The 18,845-nt window shown below is 36.2% G+C and overlaps 1 protein-coding gene across 4 annotated transcripts in view; it reads left to right on the top strand.

Moving 5' to 3' along the window:
• APAF1 (apoptotic peptidase activating factor 1) overlaps positions 1-18,845 on the top strand; it is a 68,957-nt gene that overhangs the window by 16,069 nt on the left and 34,043 nt on the right. For 3 of the 4 annotated variants that reach the window (XM_036019445.1, XM_028531923.2, XM_036019446.1), the window contains exons 7-16: positions 103-234; positions 1,983-2,221; positions 2,603-2,770; positions 3,439-3,570; positions 6,404-6,517; positions 6,954-7,138; positions 10,964-11,090; positions 12,493-12,618; positions 14,833-14,964; positions 16,201-16,326. In XM_036019445.1, the coding sequence (XP_035875338.1) occupies positions 103-234; positions 1,983-2,221; positions 2,603-2,770; positions 3,439-3,570; positions 6,404-6,517; positions 6,954-7,138; positions 10,964-11,090; positions 12,493-12,618; positions 14,833-14,964; positions 16,201-16,326 (1,481 nt within the window). Of the gene's footprint in view, positions 1-102; positions 235-1,982; positions 2,222-2,602; positions 2,771-3,438; positions 3,571-6,403; positions 6,518-6,953; positions 7,139-10,963; positions 11,091-12,492; positions 12,619-13,825; positions 13,955-14,832; positions 14,965-16,200; positions 16,327-18,845 lie in introns of those variants that run through there. The other variant, XM_036019447.1, reaches the window with a different exon arrangement.

Here is an 18,845-nt window from a genome sequence, read left to right on the forward strand (position 1 = left end):
GTAAGGATTATTAATTTACTTGTTAGTACCTTTATGTTTTAATTCAGTTACACTTAAGTATGTGGCATATTGAATTACTTAATATATCTTATGATTTTGCAGGTGTTAAATATGTGGTTGCTGTGGAGAGTGGCTTAGGAAAAGAAAAAGGACTTGAAATTTTATCCCTTTTTGTTAATAAGAAGAAATCAGATTTGCCAGAACAAGCTCATAGTATTATAAAAGAATGTAAAGGTATAGTTATTTATTTTGTGTGTGAGGGGGTTACAGAGATGTTACTTTATCCTGTTGTAAATTAAGTTAATAAATATGACAGTTTAGCACATGAATATCTAAAAACTTTGCTAGAATATTTAGTATTTTAGGTTTTTCTCCAATACCCTAAACGTATAATAATACTTTGGTATTCACTCATTAAGATAATATTAAATGGACACCAACACCATGTTAACGTGAAGACGTGACCTCTGCTGTCCTCAAGAATAAAGGATGTAGTGAGAGTTTTAAATTTTTTTGGTTGGGATTCTATAAAAATAATATTCTAATTTGATAAGTAAAATCTGGTTTTGTCTTAATTTGCATTTTTTATTAGTGAAGGTAAACTTTTTACTTACTTAATTTTTGCATTTTGAGACATTATCCTTGACTCACTTCCCTTTTGTGGTACAAGTATCTTTTTTTTTTTTAAAGATTTTATTTATTTATTTTTAGGGAGGGAAAGGAGGGGGGGAGAGAGAGAGAGAAAGAGAGAAACATCAATGTGCGGTTGCTGGGGGTTATGGCCTGCAACCCCGGAATGTACCCTAGCTGGGAATCGAACCTGGGACACTTTGGTTCCCAGCCCGTGCTCAATCCACTGAGCTACGCCAGCCAGGGCTACAAGTATCTTTAATTGACTTTTAGGTACTCTATTGGAACTATTAGCCATTTTTCTTTTTTTTTTTTTTCAAATATTTCCCCCCAGTTTTTTATCTGCTTTTAAATTTCATATGTAGTCTTTGAAATACAGCAATTTAAACTTTTATGCAGTTTAGATTGCATAAGATTATGCAGTTAAGATGAGCACTTAAGATTACTTTTTTCATTGTTGTTAATGTATGGAAATACTTTCTTTTTTTTCCTTTCTGCTATCAAGTAGATACTTGGTTTTGAGTTAATTGTCTTTTAAAAAAATCTTAAACTTAGAAAAAATGCTTACTGTATTTTTCAGACTATAAGATGCACCCCTCCCCCACATTTGGGACGAATAATGGTTGTTGATGTTGCTGTTGAGTTCTGTTTACATTTACATTGGTGGAATATTGTGTTATTTATGTTATTAAATATTTTACTATATTTTTTGCTTCAAAAATTTTTTTCCTATTTTCTTCTTCTAAAACCTAGGTGTGTCTTATGGTCTGAAAAGTACGGTAATTTGTATTCATTATAAAGCTCATGCATATCCATTCTACAAATAAAAAAATATAAACTACTCATAATCTGATAATTGCTAGGATCATGAGAGTATTTCTTCCAGTCTTTTAGGACATATAAAACTTTGGAAAAATACTGAGATTATAATGTGGTATAAATAATTTGAAATCTTGTCCTTGTCATACAAGTCTTGAACATTTCCCCATGCCATTAAATATCTTTTGAAAAAAAATTTACCAATGGCATAGTATTGTGATATACAGTAATCCAGTAATTTCTGTTATTGTTTAAAATTTTTCATTTAAATAATTCTGTGATGAATACCCTTAAATGAAATATTTCTTACTTCTTTTTTTAAATTTTATTTTAATTATTGTTCAAATACAATTTTCTATCTTTTACTCCCATCCCAGCCCACCCACCCAGCCCTCTCCACAATATTTCTAATGATTTCCTTAAGATAAATATTTTAAGGCTTTGGGAACCATGTAGCAATAAATTGATTCTTAACTTAGTGGTCATTCTGAAATGTGACAATGTTTACATGTTGACTTTGTTTGGTTTTTTAGGTTCTCCTCTTGTGGTGTCTTTAATTGGTGCTCTTTTACGTGACTTTCCCGACCGCTGGGAGTACTACCTCAGGCAGCTTCAGAATAAGCAGTTCAAGAGGATAAGGAAATCTTCGTCTTATGATTATGAGGCCCTGGATGAGGCCATGTCTATAAGTGTCGACATGCTCAGAGAAGATATCAAAGGGTATTACACAGATCTCTCCATCTTTCAGAAGGATGTTAAGGTGCCTACAAAGGTAACAGAAGGACCAAGAATCCTCATCCCTGGGTATTTATGGCATCCAACCTTTAATAAAGTGCCAAGAATATTGTTACAGAGGATTTGGGAAAGATAAGGCCTATGTGACTGCGGTGGTGGGATGGAAGGTCCCACTGCTGTCAGTGTCCATCAAGGGCTTGGTGTTGAACTGGGGATGGGTTACCTATTTCTCAGTGACTCTAGTGAAGCTAGGAAGCATCCGACTTCTTTCTCGGGGAATGATTGAGCTCCTTCTTATGAAATAGAGGTTCTTATTCAGGGCTTCGAGATGTGACTTTTTGGTGTGTAGTTAACACCTTGTCTGAAGTCCTGGTCAGTGTACTTCTGTGGCACATTAAATGCTTAAAATGATTCCTAGGTGTTATGTGTTCTCTGGGACATGGAAACTGAAGAAGTTGAAGACATACTGCAGGAGTTTGTTAATAAGTCTCTCTTGTTCTGTGATCGGAATGGAAAATCATTTTGGTATTATTTGCATGATCTTCAAGTAGATTTCCTTACAGAGAAGAACCGCACCCAGCTTCAGGTACTTGTACCTCTGTACATTCTCTCTCTCTCTTTTTTTTTATACTATTATGTACTATTTGCAAAATAGTACAGTTTCTGTGCCTGTACCTTTCACTCAGCTTCCCCCAGTGTCAACAGCATACAAAACTGCAATGTGACGAGTCTACAGACTGACATTTGCCACCTTTCCCGCTGGTGTCCTTTTTGTGGTCCAGATCCAATTCAGGATTTCATATTGCATGTACTTGTCATGTTTCCTTAGTTTCCTCAACTCTGAAAATTCCTCAGTTTTTATGATCTCTCATGGTCACTTTTGAGGAGTCCTAGCTGGTTATTTTGTATAGTGTCCCTTAGTTTGGGTTTACCTGATATCTTTCTCCTGACGAGATCAAGATTATATATTTTTGGCAAGAATACCACAGGAATAATGTTTTGTTCTTCTCGGTGCATCATATCAGGGTGTTGATATATCTTATATTATCAGTGATGTTACCACTGATCACTTGGCTAAAGTGATATCTAGCATTATCTTTACTGTAAAGTTGCTATTTTTTCCTTTTGTAATTAATAAGTATGTTGTGGGGAGATTCTGTGTACATTCTTAAATAGCTTTGGAAGCTGGAGCTACTGTAATGTTTAGGTTATGAAATTGTTCCTCTCCTCTGACGTGTATCATTTGGGTTTCAGGATCTACATAAGAAGATAATCACTCAGTTCCAGAGATATCACCAGCCACATACTCTCTCATTAGATCAGGAGGACTGCATGTACTGGTACAATTACCTGGCCTATCACATGGCCAGTGCCAATATGCACAAAGTAAGATGACTGTTTAAAAATTAGCTTGTTTTATCTCACTTTTATTTAGTCCTGTTTAGAAATTTTTATTAGGAAAAATAGAATTACAGCCTATGTATTTCTGTTACTGTTTTTACCTGCAGTGATTGAAAAAGGTACCTTAGTAACTGTAATAAATGAACCACCTGAAGATTAACTCTATTCTTACCAGTAGCTTTTCTTTATAGGCAGCGTGAGTTTGTTTTTGAGTTTAGAGAGGAAACGGAGGGTAGGAAACTATATTCATTCATTCAGCAAATATTTATTGAGTGCTTGTTATGTACTGGCATTGTCATTCATTATGAGGATATGCAGCTACAGCTCAGCCATGAAGTCCCTCCTGTCATTGAGCTTACATTTTATGGGGGAAACTGACAGTAGACAAATAAATTTACGCTATGCCAGGGGGTAGAAGTGCTCAGAAGAAGAAAAAAGCATGGAAGGAGAAAGAAAGTGATGTATGGGAATAGAATCATAGTTTGCTGATGTATTTGGTAGGCATTACAAGAGAAGAGTCAAAGATGACTTCAGGCTTGTGCAGTGGGAGGATTAGAGTTGCTATGTCTGTGGTAGAACAAGTATTTTTTTGGGACAGAGAGAGGTTAGGAACTCATTTTGAGTGTATTAAGTCTGATATACATATTAAAACATTTAACTGGAAATATTGAGCATTTAGTTGGATATAGAAATCCAGATTTCTGGAGATTAGGGACTAAAGATAACATTTGGGAATTATTAGTACATAGATGATATTTGAAGTTATAACTACCAACTACTAGAAATGTTAAAATTTTGGAAAACTGTATGTACTTTGAATAATTTTTCTATACTTAGGTATATTATTTCTTGGTTACAAAAATGGTGTTGTAGCCTGTTTAATAATATACTTTATGTTTAATACTCTATACTGGAGTGAAGGTATTCCAAAAATATCGGTGCCTTAATTTATTTAACCAAACTGTAATTGTTGAATATTTAGGTGGTTTTCAGTCTTTTTGACCTTATGATGCTGTAATGAATATTCCTTGTTATGTTTGCACCTATATTATTTCCTTTGAAAATTCCTTGAAGTGGAATTAATGGGTCCATGCATTAAAAAAAAATAGAAAAAAAACCAAACTTTTGATATGTATGATAGTGTGTCAGGATTCAGTTTCTTCTGACTTTTTAAGTCTTTTTTTTCTGATGATTAAAGATAGTGATTTATTTTCATTGGAAAAATTTAGAAAAACTAAAATAAGGAAATGAAGATCACAATTAGCAACAGCTAATGCTTTTGTGGATACTTTTCTAGATCATTTTGTTGCTCCTATATACACACTTGTCCTCTAAAACCAAAATGGGATCATAATGCCATTGAAATAGTTTTGTATCTTGTTTTTTTTTCCATTTAATGGAATTTTATGGTCATCTTTTTATGTCAGTGTACATAGAGCAACATAATTTTTAAAGCTGCGTACTATTTCATTGTGTAGCTACATTATGATTAACCAGTTGGTTATGAACAAGTAGATTGCTTAAACACACTCATCTGGTTATTTTCTTAGGACAGATATTTACAAGTATGATTTCTGGGTCAAATGGTTGGAATTTTGGGTACAGTTGGAATTTTAATTCAGATTGTAAAACCGTCCTCCAGAAGGGCTGCTTTGATTTACATCACTGCCAATATGAGAGTGTTCATTTCCTCTGATTCCAGCCGATATTCTTATCATTTCTTTTATTCTTTAAAAGTCTGATGTTAGCCCTGGCTGGCGTAGCTCAGTGGTTTGAGCGCGAGCTGCGAACCAAAGTGTCGCAGGTTCGATTCCCAGTCAGGGTACGTGCCTGGGTTGCAGGCCATGACCCCCAGCAACCACACACTGATGTTTCTCTCTCTCTCTCTTTCTCCCTCCCTTCCCTCTCTAAAAATAAATAAATAAAATCTTTAAAAAAAAAGTCTGATGTTAAAAAATAGTGAATCTTACTGTTTCACTTTGATTACTGGTGGGGTTTTTGACTATTTGTACTTTTTATTTTGTGAATTGGTTCTCATCCACTGCCTTTACCTATTTTTATATTGGGGTGTATATCTTCCTATTTTTAAAGGAATTTTTAATAAAAATGAATAGTGAGCATTATTCATTTTTATTATATTAATATTAATATTATCATCTATCATACCTGTTATAAAACTTTCCTGGTTTCTTTTTTGCCTTAAGTTTTATTTAGATTGGTTTCTACTATATTGAAGATTTGAGTTTTTATGTTGTTTAATGTACCACTATTTTTCTTTCTTTTGTTTTTCTTTAAAGATTTTATTTATTTTTAGAGAGAGGAGAAGGAAGAGAGAAAGAGAGGGAGAGAAACATGGATGTGCGAGAGATACATTGATTGGTTGCCTCTTGTAGCTGGGGACCTGGCAAGCAACCCACGCATGTGGCCTGACTGGGAATCAAACCAGCGACCTTTCTATTTCAGTTTTCAGGCTGACACTCAATCCAGTGAGCCACACCAGCCAGGGCTATTTTTCTTTTTGGTATTTTGCTTTGGTGTCATGTTTACAAACATTTCCTTCACCTCAGGCTTACAGAAATACCTTAACTCCTAGAATTTTTTGAAGTTATCGATTTTATACTTAAGTCTTTAATCCAACTAAAATTTACTTTGAGCTAAGGTGTGAGGTCCATTTTATGTTGCTTTGGAACTATTTATATGTTCCTTTCTGTCCTTACATTTGAGGTATCTGCTAAGTTTCTTCCAGCAGTGATGGTAGACTTAATATATTTTGATCTCTTTAACACTCCTGATCTTATTTATTATTTATTTTAAAAAGGAGCTTCGTGCTTTAATGTTTTCCCTGGATTGGATTACAGCAAAAACGGAACTTGTAGGCCCTGCTCATCTGATTCATGAGTTTGTGGAATACCGGCATATACTGGATGAAAAGGTATGTATTCATCTGAAAAATAAGTCCTGCAAGGACATGCTTTTTTGACATTTATTTTAGGTTTAATAGTGGGGACGAGCAGAAGGGGTGAAGAGAGATGATTTTCTTATTTTGACCTTTGATTATTTTAATTACTTCGTTTCCTAGCCTATTGGGAATGTTTATAGGATTGAAGTTTGAAAGTTGAAGTAAAGTGTTCAAATATTTTTTAAAAGAATGTGTTAATAAAGTAATACTTTGATAATGAGATTTTTATCCTATTTTTAAAGTTTGAAGAGGGTCACTCTATATTTGTTACCTAAATGGTTGGTTATTCAGTTTTGGTGCATACAGAGAATATCTCATTTAAGCCTTTAAAGTAGCAAGATCACAGAAAGAGAAAAATGTCAGATCTTGGCTCTGGTTATATTTCTAAGAGATTTCAGTTTGTTCATAGGATTGTGCAGTCTGTGAGAATTTCCAGGAGTTTTTATCTTTAAACGGACATCTTCTTGGACGACAACCATTTCCTAATATTGTACAGCTGGGTCTCTGTGAACTGGAAACTTCAGAAGTGTATCAGCAAGCTAAGCTGCAGGCCAAGCAGGAGGTCGATAATGGAATGCTTTACCTGGAGTGGATGTAAGTAGGTTAGGAGAGACCAAAGGGAGCACTGTTCTAACTGTATCATTATTTTTTCAGGTAGTGAATAAGTTCACTCTGGGAAGATTTAGCTGCAGTTCTTTGGAAAAGGATGGAACTTTTAATAAGCATTCTTACTTATCAAAAAGTTTTAGAGAAGTAAGCATGGGAGAAATATACATGTTCTGAGAGTCCATAGAAAATAGGTGATTGCATATATGGCATTTTGACTAGTCATTCTAAATATTGACACCAAATGCTTTCCTTACTGTAATACAGCAAGTAGTGAAGAGCGTGGCCTTTGAAGCCACAAACCTGTATTTGATACTCAGTTCTGAAACCTAACAGTTTTGTAATTTTGAACAAGTTACAGGTTCCTCTCCTTTATCATACATAAAATAGAGATAACAGTCCTTTGAGGTAAGTACTGTTTCTGTGAAGGTTAAATGAGATATTGGATATAAAGCAATTAGCACTATGTCTTGCACATGGCCCTCATTAAACTTCCCCTGAATTCTGAGTCTTCTAACTCCTAAAAGAGGCCATTTAGTTTTGCTTTTACCTTAATCTTACCAATTACTAAAAGGAAAGCTAAGCTACCATCTTTTTAACGCCTGTTATATACAATAGGCTGACATGTTGTTATTCATTTTATCTTCAAAACAACCTTGTAAGGTAAATATTATTTGTCCTGTTTTACACATGAGAAAATTGACACATGAGAAAACAGGCACAGAGAGGTTGACACCTGAGGAAGCTCATGTGGCTCACTGAAAGGGACTTAAACCCTGGGTCAGTGTAGCTTTATTTCCCACGCTCTTTCTACATGCTGTGCTACCGTTTTTTTTTCTTTTCTCCTCCCACATCCCCTGTGCTACTTTTTATTTTTTTTTAAGATTTTATTTATTTTAGGAGAGAGGCAAAGGGAGGGAGAAAAAGAGGGAGAGAAAAACATCAATGTACAAGAGAGATGTCCATCCATTTGCCTTTTGCAATCCCCTGATTGGGGACCTGGCCTGTAACCCAGGCATGTGCCCTGGCTGGGAATCAAACCAGTGACATTTTGGTTCATAGACCAGTGCTCAGTCCACTGATCCACACCAGCCAGGGCCCCCAGGCTACTTTTACAGCTGGAAATAATAATAAGTGAGAATGGGTGTCTTTTCACAAGTATAATTTATATCTGAATTGAGCTTTAGGTTGATGTCAGTAATCTCTAAAGCTTTGTCTTTCCCTTTTGAAATAAGTCAGGTTGCTATGGCTGATTCCCCTTATTTAGTTTACTTTACCAAATGTTTGAATTTCTCTAATGTGCTAAGTAAGCATTATTACTAAGTGCTAAGGCTCCTTTTTGCTCAATCCCTCCACCCTTCCCTTTTTTTAAAAAGTATTTATTTATTTTTAGAGAGAGGGAAAGGGAGGGAGAAAGAGAGGAAGAGAAACATCAATGTGAGAGAGGGACATTGATTAGTTACCTCTTGTACAGGCTCCAACCAGGACCAAACCTGCCACCCAAGCATGTGTTCTGACCCAGAATCGAACCGGCGACCTTTTGCTTTGCGGGATGAAACCCAACCAAACTGAACTATACTGGTCAGGACTAGGAAAGAATTTCTTGAAAAACTTTTATTTAAAGTTAAAATTTAATTATTTTATTTTATTTTTATTTTTTAAATAATCCATGTTCCTGATTTTTAAAAAATCAGACAATATTAGAGACATGTAAAGTGAAATGTTGAAGACTACTTAGCTTACCTCACCTTCCCACTTCCCAGAGTTAACCACTCTCAAACACTTTCTGCAGAAGAGGTTTTACTTCCCCTGGAAGCAGCCCCCTCACTCATTGAGGCTAGGTTAGATCTACCTATATTCTAGAGTACTTGTTTACCAATGTGATAGCATTGTCTCCGTTTATGGTGATTGTCTGTTTACTGGCTTGTGTCCCGTAATAGTCCATGCGTTCTGAAGTATAGACTTGTGTGGAGGTTAAAATAACAGGTTGGCTCTAGGCTGCCTGGGCTTGAATCTCACTTCTGGTATTTATTAGTTGTGTGTAACTAGGGAAAGTCATTCAGTTTCCCTCACTGAATAGTACTTTTTCATCGCATTGTTGTGAGGATTAAATGAGATTGTGTGTGTATATAGACATGCACACGTGTAATGTGCCTAGAACAGTACCTAGATCATAGGAAGTGCTCAATCAGTATTAGTTGTTCTTATTAAGAATAGCATTTTGCATATTGCCTGGTCCATATAGTTAGTATTCTCTAGAAATTTGTGGAAGATTGACTGAATTCATGTTTTAATTAGTGGCTGGAATAGAATTTTAATACTTGATTTGATAATAAATGGGCAAAGTTTTCTTTTATAAGTTATTGTTTATTATTTTTACTTTTTATGCTGTTAATTTTTTTCCATTCTGTCACAACTTCATTTCAGTCCGAGATTGTCTTTCATAGAATAGTCATTCATAGCTGTATTTTTTAAATTGGGTTTGACCAAGTCATGTTCAAAGAATGCTTTTTTCCCAGACCTGGAAAGCCTTTTTTTTTTTTTAAGAAAGGTTTAGGTTGGTATGAGCTTAATTTAACCAAGTTTCAACTTTGAAAGAAATTATGTTTTCATGAATTCATTTGTCGTTTAATACATTTTGGGCACCTACTGAGTGCCCATCATGGATAGGTTGCTCTCTCAGTTTTATTTGGGGAATTGAGTAGATAGGTCAAGGGGAAAGAAAGAGTAGTTTCTTAATCTAATTCTCTCACCTTTGCTAGTGACTTAACTTGTTTTTCTTCCAGGCTTTTATCACTCTAGTTCTTTCTTATATTATAGTTCTTTCTTTTATTACTTCCAGTAAAGTATTATACCTTCCAGGCAAGGGCTAAGTCTGATTTACCATTGTGTTTCCTTTTTCTTTTGTTCTGTCTTATGGGTGGGTAATTTTTTTTAAAGAGTAACAACATTGACACCTGTGTGTGCCTGGCAGTATTTAAAGCAGATATCATTACTCCTATTTTACACATGAGGAAAGAAAACTTACTAGGCTAAGTCATTTGCTTAAGTTTACATACCTAATAAATAGTAGAAGTAAGGTTGCTTTTTAAGTTTATCTGACTCCTAACCTTTGACTCTTTAAATTAAGCATAATACCATTTAATATGTTTACTTGTACTCAAAGTTCCTGACTCTGAAAATCTGACATTCTTCAGTACTTTTCCCATTTTAAGTGTACTTTAGGGTCCTTTACCCTTTAGCCCATGAGAAATAATATTATATTCATATCTGTGGGACAGTTACTATTCAGTAGATTAAGTTACAAAGAAAATTAACATTGCTTTAGTTTTTTCTCTTTATGTGAAAATTATAGTTAGAGAAGAGCAGTTATAAAATATATCATCGTAATGGTGGGTGTAGTGTCATACTTTAGTTAGGAAATGAGCTTCATTTTGCTGCCTTCCTTTCTAAAAAATAGGGAGTGTTTTTAGGATATCCTTACATAATGTTTTTTTCTGCACATATTATTTAAGTATCAAAGGAAAAATACAAAGTGACATATATTTGATTAGCTAGATTTCTTCCAACTTAGTGACGTTTATAACACATGACAGGTTGCTTGATATAGGGTAGCACTCTTCTTAAAATGTCAATTTTGTTATGTTATGCTTTTTTCTTTACATGATCTGTGCTGTCATTTACGTGTTGGTAATTTAAGAATTTTTTACTTTTGGGAATATAACTAAGTTAAAAGATAGTTTATTACTGAAAGGAAAGAATTGCTTTTGCTCGCATTCATTGGGTTTCTGTTCATTTTTCCCTTGTCCTTAGAAACAAAAAGACCATCAAGAACCTGTCTCGCTTGGTTGTCCGCCCCCACACAGATACCGTTTACCATGCCTGCTTTTCTGCGGATGGGCACAGGATAGCTTCCTGTGGAGCTGATAAAACCTTACAGGTAACAGCTCTCTCGTGAGGACAATTGAGAAGGACATGTACCCAATACTGTGCATATTAGAATATATTTAAATCCTAAAGCTCAAGTAAATTGCACATTAGAAATAGAGAAATCCCAATCTCTTGAACATTTTATGAAGGCTTTCTCTAGAGAGTTTAAAGACATAGTTGTGTGTATTGCCAGGTGACGTCGAGGTGCCCTTTACCCTGCCAGCTGGTTAGCATCGCCCACGTGCCAGCTAAAGGTAATGAGGAAATGATAATTGTCGGAAGACATAGGACTTCCTAGCTCAGAGTACAGGGCTCTGACTAAAGAACAGTAATTAAGTAGAATACCTGTTTTATTACCAGCTCAGGCATAGACTTCTGACAGTAAATGGAATTGGGCTAGGTTATTTCCTAAGGTGCTTGAAGGAATTTCCTATAAGTTCTCATTTGCTGTCAGAAAATGTGAATGAATGCTTTTCTTTAAGCTTGTGCTCTAACTTGATTTTGAAGATAATCAGGATCAAATTAGTTAAAACTTTTTTTTTTAAAGTATACCACCTTCTTTTTTTTTAAGATTTTATTTATTTATTTTTAGGGAGGGAAGGGAGGGAGGGAGAGAGAGAGAGAGAGAGAGAGAGAGAAACATCAATGTGCGGTTGCTGGGGGTTATGGCCTGCAACCCAGGAATGTACCCTGGCTGGGAATCGAACCTGGGACACTTTGGTTCCCAGCCTGCGCTCAATCCACTGAGCTACGCCAGCCAGGGCTTTAGTTAAAATTTTATAGTTAGGATAGCTTTAGTCTTTTTAAGATTATGACTATAACCCTTATTTCTATATGTGTGCTGTATTACTAACTTTATGAATTGTGGCCCTTTGAGCCCCAGAAATTATTATTCCATGAAGTATTTTGTTTGATTGTTAAGAATTTGCCAAACTATTCTCAAGAACTGAAGCTATACTCTGTTAGTTCTTTTTTTTTTTTTTTTTTTTTAGTTTTATTTATTTTTAGAGAGAGGGAAAGGAAAGAGAAAGAGAGGAAGACAAACATCAATGTGTGGTTGTCTCTCACACACCCCCTACTGGGGAACTGGCCCACAAACTAGGCATGTGCTCTGACCAGAAATTGAACCAAGAACCCTTTGGTTCACAGGCCAGTGCTCAATCCACTGAGCTACACCAGCCAGGGCTAGTTCTTTTTATTAATATTATAAAATTTAACAAGCAATAGTTCTGTATTTATCTTAAAGCATATGAATTGCGACAGAAATTCTGATTTTTGGAGTGATTTTGCCAAGGTTCACTTCTGTTGCAAAATAACAGTAGTTAAGATCTTTTAAGGAAAGATTTTTATTGAGTAATGGTTTATGGTTAAGTGGTATATAGTAAAAAAAGATTTTATTGTCGTTTGTGTAGGTGTTCAAAGCTGAAACAGGAGAGAAACTTCTAGAAATCAAGGCTCATGAAGATGAAGTGCTTTGCTGTGCATTCTCTGCAGATGACAAATTTATAGCAACCTGCTCAGGGGATAAAAAAGTGAAGGTAGGGAAACATTTTCCTCTTGAGTTGTAATCACCACAGAATTCATTTTTTTTTCCATAATAGAGGGACTAGGGTAAATATGGTTAAAGGATGCTTACCTGTTGATCCACTAACTTCGGCAAATCAGTTTTTCTCCATTATAAAATAACACTGTCTGAAAACTCCTCGTTTTTAAGCCCCAGCAAAAATGCCTACATTGATTAGTCTGAGATATTTACCAGGCAGCTGGGAAAAACAATTACAAATTAATAAATTTGTCTGCCGTCTGTTGACTGGTTTGTGGGTTAAATATCAGTTGAAACCTTTGAGTGCACTGTGATTGGAAGTGTTGCCACACAAAATTATTATCTGAGATTGGATTCTATTGTAAAATATATAATTTGTGAAATGCAGCTCAATTTTTTACCTTTATGAACTGGCTTATATTTAGTGCAAAACCGGATGGATGGACAAATTAATAATTAATTAGGTTACTAGTCTAAAAAGTAAATAGAGGAAAAAATATAGGGGTAATTTTTAAAAAAGATTTTGTTTATTTACTTTTAGACAGAGGGTAAGGGAGGAAGAAAGAGAGGGAGAGAAACATCAGTGTGTGGTTGCCTCTCATGTACCCCTTACCGGGGTCCTGGTCCACCACCCAGGCATGTGCCCTGACTGGGAATCGAACCAGTGACCCTTTGGTTTTCAGGGCAGTGCTCAATCCACTGAGCCACACCTGCCAGGGCAATATAGGCTAATTTTTATCTTTGTTAATTTTCCTTTCTTGTCTTTTGTCCCTAAATTTGGCTTTTAGCCAGAGCATTAATGCAAAATTTAAGAGAAACTGAAGTCTAGGGTAATGTTTTATATGATGAATGGAGGGGAGATTTCACTTCAGGTCAGGCTTTTTACAAAGGGATTACGGAGTGCTAAATCTGGTGAGGTGGGGTGGGCCTTAGTGAGCCTGGGGAAAAGACAGCTGGCTTGGAAGTTTTCCTGGAGTTTGTACCCATTTGAAGAAGGCTCTGGAGTGTCCAAACTAAATTGAGATCTTAGAAAAATCTACTTCTTGATAATATTGGCTCCCTTAGGTGATTTTATAAGCAACTAGTTAATTCACTCTATAGACTCAACTCTGAGTGAGGCATGGAGCTGGCCACTCTGAGCAGTTCCAAAGTCAAAGTGATATGGATTAAAAGAAAATAATACTAAGTTTTTGTTTTCTAAGAATTCAAAATTTAAAGCAAGAGGCAGAAATTAAAAGAGCTTCAAAATAAAGGAAACTCTCTGGACCTCTGGGGAGTGCTTTGATGAGATAAAAAGAAAATGCTATGGGAGGGACATTAGAACCTCTGAGAAGTCCAGAGCCCTGTGAAGATTTATTAGGTAATTTATTTCTTTTCTTTGTTGTTAGATGCAATAGGCTGCTTAGTTAGTTGTCTTACGTAGTAATTAGATGGTGATTACTTTTTATTGTGAACTCAGTACTAGAGGAGGCTTTATACTATACACTTTCTCATATTCACATTATCAATTTCACACTATGATTTGTGAAGTAATTATTGATCTCATTTTTCAGATGAAGGAATAGGTTCAGAGATGAAGTCATTTGCCCAAAGTCATACTAACTAATAACTAATGGAGGAAGGGTTGAAAGCTAGATTTCCTTCAGAATCTAAAACCCTTTTTTTTCATCGAGCCATCTGCCTTTGCTTACTTATTTGGTACTCCTAAGGCAACAGAACACTTAGCATGTCCTTTATCTCATTTGATGCCATCTTATGTAGGACAGGTATAAGTATCCCCATTTTACAGAGGAGGGAACTGAGGTGCAGGTAAATTAAGGGCTTGACCAAGGACACACAAGTTAAATGTGGTACAGTCAGGTCTTAGATTTCATCCTTCCCAGCTGAAGTTCAGTATTCCATCCCCATGTAGCATTTCTCTGCCTGCTTTCATTCATATGGACATCTGAAATCTTGCCTTTGAAGAATGTAATGCTTTCAGGTGATTCCAGTTATGCTGTAGGAAGACACAGGTGTAGACTTGCAAGTAAAGTTTTAAAAAAAATCTTGGCAAAATATTGACGTATTTTAGGGGAACTGAAGGTATTCATTAGCATCTTGTCCGACTGGGAAAATCTGGCAGACAGGACGGATGGCACCGACAAAGCATTTTTTTTGTTTTATGTGAAAAGAAGGGATAGTTGTAAATTTTGTTCTTTATTCTCTTTAGATTTGGAATTCCATGACCGGGCAACAGGTGCACTGCTATGATGAGCACTCAGAGCAAGTCAATTGTTGCCACTTCACCCACAACAGTCATCCCCTTCTCTTAGCCACTGGGTCCAGTGACGGTGTCCTCAAAGTAAGTGTGGATCATGGGAATTGTGTAGTTTTGTAGACACATCAGAACATCGCCTTTGATTTTCTCATATTTGTATTCGTCAGGGCTCTTCTGGTTGCATAATACAAACTGTCATATTAGCTTAAGCAACAACAACGACAAAGAAGATATTACTGGCTCATGTAACTGGAAAGACTAAGGGGAGTGTAGCTTTGGGCTGAGCTGATCCCAAATGCTTAAACTATGTTCTCAGCCTTGAGTTCCCACTCCAGGTCTAGACGCTGCTTCCTTCTTTGTTGGTTCAGGCATGTTCTCTCCATGTGACAGGAAATGTGGCTTTTCTCAGCTTTGCTTATATAGGTCTTACGGCTCATACCCACAGAGGAAGAGAAACTGGCTCTTCCCCATAATCACAGAGGAAGGGAAACTTACTCTTCCCCAGATCCTGTAGATTTAATTTTGTAGAAAACTCTAGTTGACCTGGTTTGGGTCATATACTCATTGCTAAATAACCCTACTGGTCAGTAGGATGGAATCCTTGGATTGACAAAAGGTTGCAAGCTTAGTCATGTAGAAATTGGGCAGATGAGGGGAGGTCAGCTTCACTTGGATTATAATAAGTGGAGTTTAATTCAAAAGAGAGGTTTTATTATCTGAAGAAGGAGGGGAAAAGGTGCAGGCAGGAAAAAAATAAAAAGAAAGCCAAAATCAAAAATAGGTATTCATTTCACATGTTTGATAATGCTTTATAATTAAAAACTATACAAGATTACCTGTTTTCCACTTAAGTGGCATACTAAAGATAGCTAGATTAAACTTTTTTGGATCCCAGAAATATTTGCTAACTTCTTTTGGATTCTTTTTGGCTTGGTTTGTGCCCTTTATTTTTAAATGTCACACCATTTTTGTAATGTGTCATATTGCGTATTACTTATTATAGAGCTGAGTAAAATATAATAATGGCTCCAAACTACCTTTTGAAACATCAGCAGTTGTTCAGTCATTTAGTGCTTAGACTGAAAGCCTAGGTGAGCCTCTGAGTGCCTCAGTAGACTGAGGTGCTGATTTAAGAGCTGCCTCATTACTTGTTAATCACAAGTTCACCTTTGTGTTTGACATCGTTACGTTACTGTGAGTTAAACATCTGCCTGTAACTGAAAAAGTTTAAATGAGAGAGAAGAAAGAACTTTAGATTGTTTTTAACTTTTCCCCATTCAGTACTCGTTTTTTAGTTATCTTTTTATCTTTCTCAAACAGCTCTGGGATTTGAATCAAGAACCTTGTCGAAATACCTTGTTCGGCCATAACAATTCAGCCAATCACTGCAGATTTTCACCAGATGATAAGCTTTTGGCCAGTTGTTCAGCTGACGGAACATTAAAGGTATGCTTTCGTTAGTTATTAAAATGGGTTGTAATTTTATGGCCTTAGGATTGGATTATGGAATTAGGCTTCTGTTTTTCACATTTCTGCATGAAGAGCTTCAACTTCCAGGAGCATATTTATGTAACTGTAATTGCTTATTACAATGGTTGTTTATTAATGGTTTACTACCTTATGCTTTAAAGTTCATAATTTTGAATTCTTAATTTTAAGCATGATTTCATTTTATGACTTCATAAAATCTTTTGAGATATATGGGGGTCAAATTTGTAAAGGTCTTGCTTATTTCTTTTCTTTTAAAATTTTTATTTTATTTTTAGAGAGAGGGGAAGGAGGTGAGAAAGAGAGGGAGAGGAACATCAGTGTGTGGTTGCCTCTTGTGTGCCCCCCACTGGGACCTGGCCGGTATCCCAGACATGTGCCCTAACTGGGGATCAAACCGGTGACCCTTTGGTTTGCAGGCTGGCACTCAATCCACTGAGCTACACTAGCCGGGGCTGGTCTTGCTTTTATTTATCACTTATTTATTCTACCTTTTATGTTACTATTTACCTGTTTTTGACAAGTCATATTGGGGGAAAATCCAGAGCTAGGGAAAAGCGCTTATTCAAGCCCCCTAGAATTATAGTTCCTTTTTTTTTAAATTGTATTTTAATCATTGTTCAAATACAGTTTTCTCCGTTTTACTCCCAATCCAGCCCCCACTCCCAACCCTCCCCACTTCCCTCCCATTACCACCCTACCCTAGTTTTTGTCCATGTGTCCTTTAAGTTTGTTTCCGTGAACCCTTCCCAATGTCCCCTGAAATTCCCTCTACTCTCCCCTGTGGTCACTGTCAGCCTGTTCTCTATTTCAGTGTCTTTGGTTATATTTTGCTTGTTTCTTTGTTTTGTTGTTTAGGTTCCTGTTAAAGGTGAGATCATATGGTATTTGTCTTTCACTGCCTGGCTTGTTTCGCTTAGCATAATGCTTTCCAGCTCCATCCAAGCTGTTGTGAAGGGTAGGAGCTCCTTCTTCCTTTCTGCTGCATAGAATTCCATTGTGTAAATGTACCATAGTTTTTTGATCCATTCATTTACTGATGGGCTTCTTAGTTGCTTCCAGCATCTAGTTATTGTAAATTGTGCTGCTATGAACATTGGGGTGCACAGGTTCTTGGAATTATAGTTCTAAAACAGAAAAACTCTAAATGCTTTCTCCTTAAATCTTTTTTAAAAAATAATTTATTTTTAGAGAGAAGGGTAGGGAGGAGGAGAGAGAAACATCGATCTGTCACCTCTTGTATGTGCCCTGGTGGGGGGTTGGGGGGAGGCACCAAACCCTCAACCTAGGGCTGTTCCCTGACCAGGAATTGAACCCATGACCTTTTTGATTTACTGGAAGACACCAACCAACTGAGCCACACTGGCCAGGACTACTTAACCCTTTTTTAGCCTGGTCCCATCTTCTCTGTATTCTCTTGAAGAATAAAATGAAGTTTTATTTTTAGTCTTCATTTTTTTAAGTCTTAATGTTCTTTGGATTTGTGTACAATCTGTGTGAATTTGTGTATACTCTTTACTCTTTTTGTTGTGTTACCTGTGTTCATCTTCCCCACTGACCACCGGTATTTCCTTTTTGAGACTGTTGTTTGACATCAGTGATTCTTCTTTCCCTTTTATCTCTCTAACCCCTTCTTGACCTCGTTTTCCCGCCCACCGAAATAAAGCTGTTCCTCTAACATCTGACGTTGACAGCCACTTCCAGCATGTGCCTTCCCTCCCAGTTCATCCCATCTCATGGCTTCAGCTCTCATCTCTTCTGCGAGTGATTTTTGGATGGTTATCTCCAGCCCTTGTTTCTCTTATGTGCTGTGTCCTCTGATCACTAATCGCCTGCTGCTTGTTGTCTCTTAAATAAAACTCGCTTCATACTTACTGTTCTCCAAACCAAACTAATTGTTTTTTTTCTCCCTCAACCTGACCCACTTTTTGTGGCTTCTGTGCATTTCAGGATTTTGATAAGGTCAGAGTTTGAGACTCATGCCATTCTGACTGAGCATAGTTGAGTCATCTAGTGTATGATGAATATTTTTCCTTTGTCATACAACTTTTTGTTTTCTTTGTGAGTCAGTGTGTAGCACATTTGACATTGTAGTTTTGTTTTTTCATTTGCTTATTTTTTTATATGTGCTTATCACTAGTTTGTCTTCAAACTATCCCTTGTCTAAATTACTTCTTATAGTATTCAAACTTATCAGGTATTTGTTAGAAATAACTTTCTTGGAGGGTTTTGTCTTGCTCCATTCTGATTGGTGATACTGTACCCAGTGTCCAGCTGTCCTTCTGGGATTTCCCTTTACTCCCCTGGGAATTCCTTTTGTTTTTCTCTTTAGTTGAAACCCTTTTTTCCTGGATTTCTTGTCTTTCTTGGTTTATTCTCATCTTGGTGGAGAACTCCTGTATCTTCCTAAGAAAGAATCTTTTGGAAGATCAGTTTTAAAGGCCTTGCCTATCTAAAAGTGTCTTTTTTTTAATCTT

The sequence above is a fragment of the Phyllostomus discolor genome, chromosome 2 (assembly GCF_004126475.2).
Source record: "Phyllostomus discolor isolate MPI-MPIP mPhyDis1 chromosome 2, mPhyDis1.pri.v3, whole genome shotgun sequence".
NCBI classification, from domain to species: Eukaryota; Metazoa; Chordata; class Mammalia; order Chiroptera; family Phyllostomidae; genus Phyllostomus; species Phyllostomus discolor.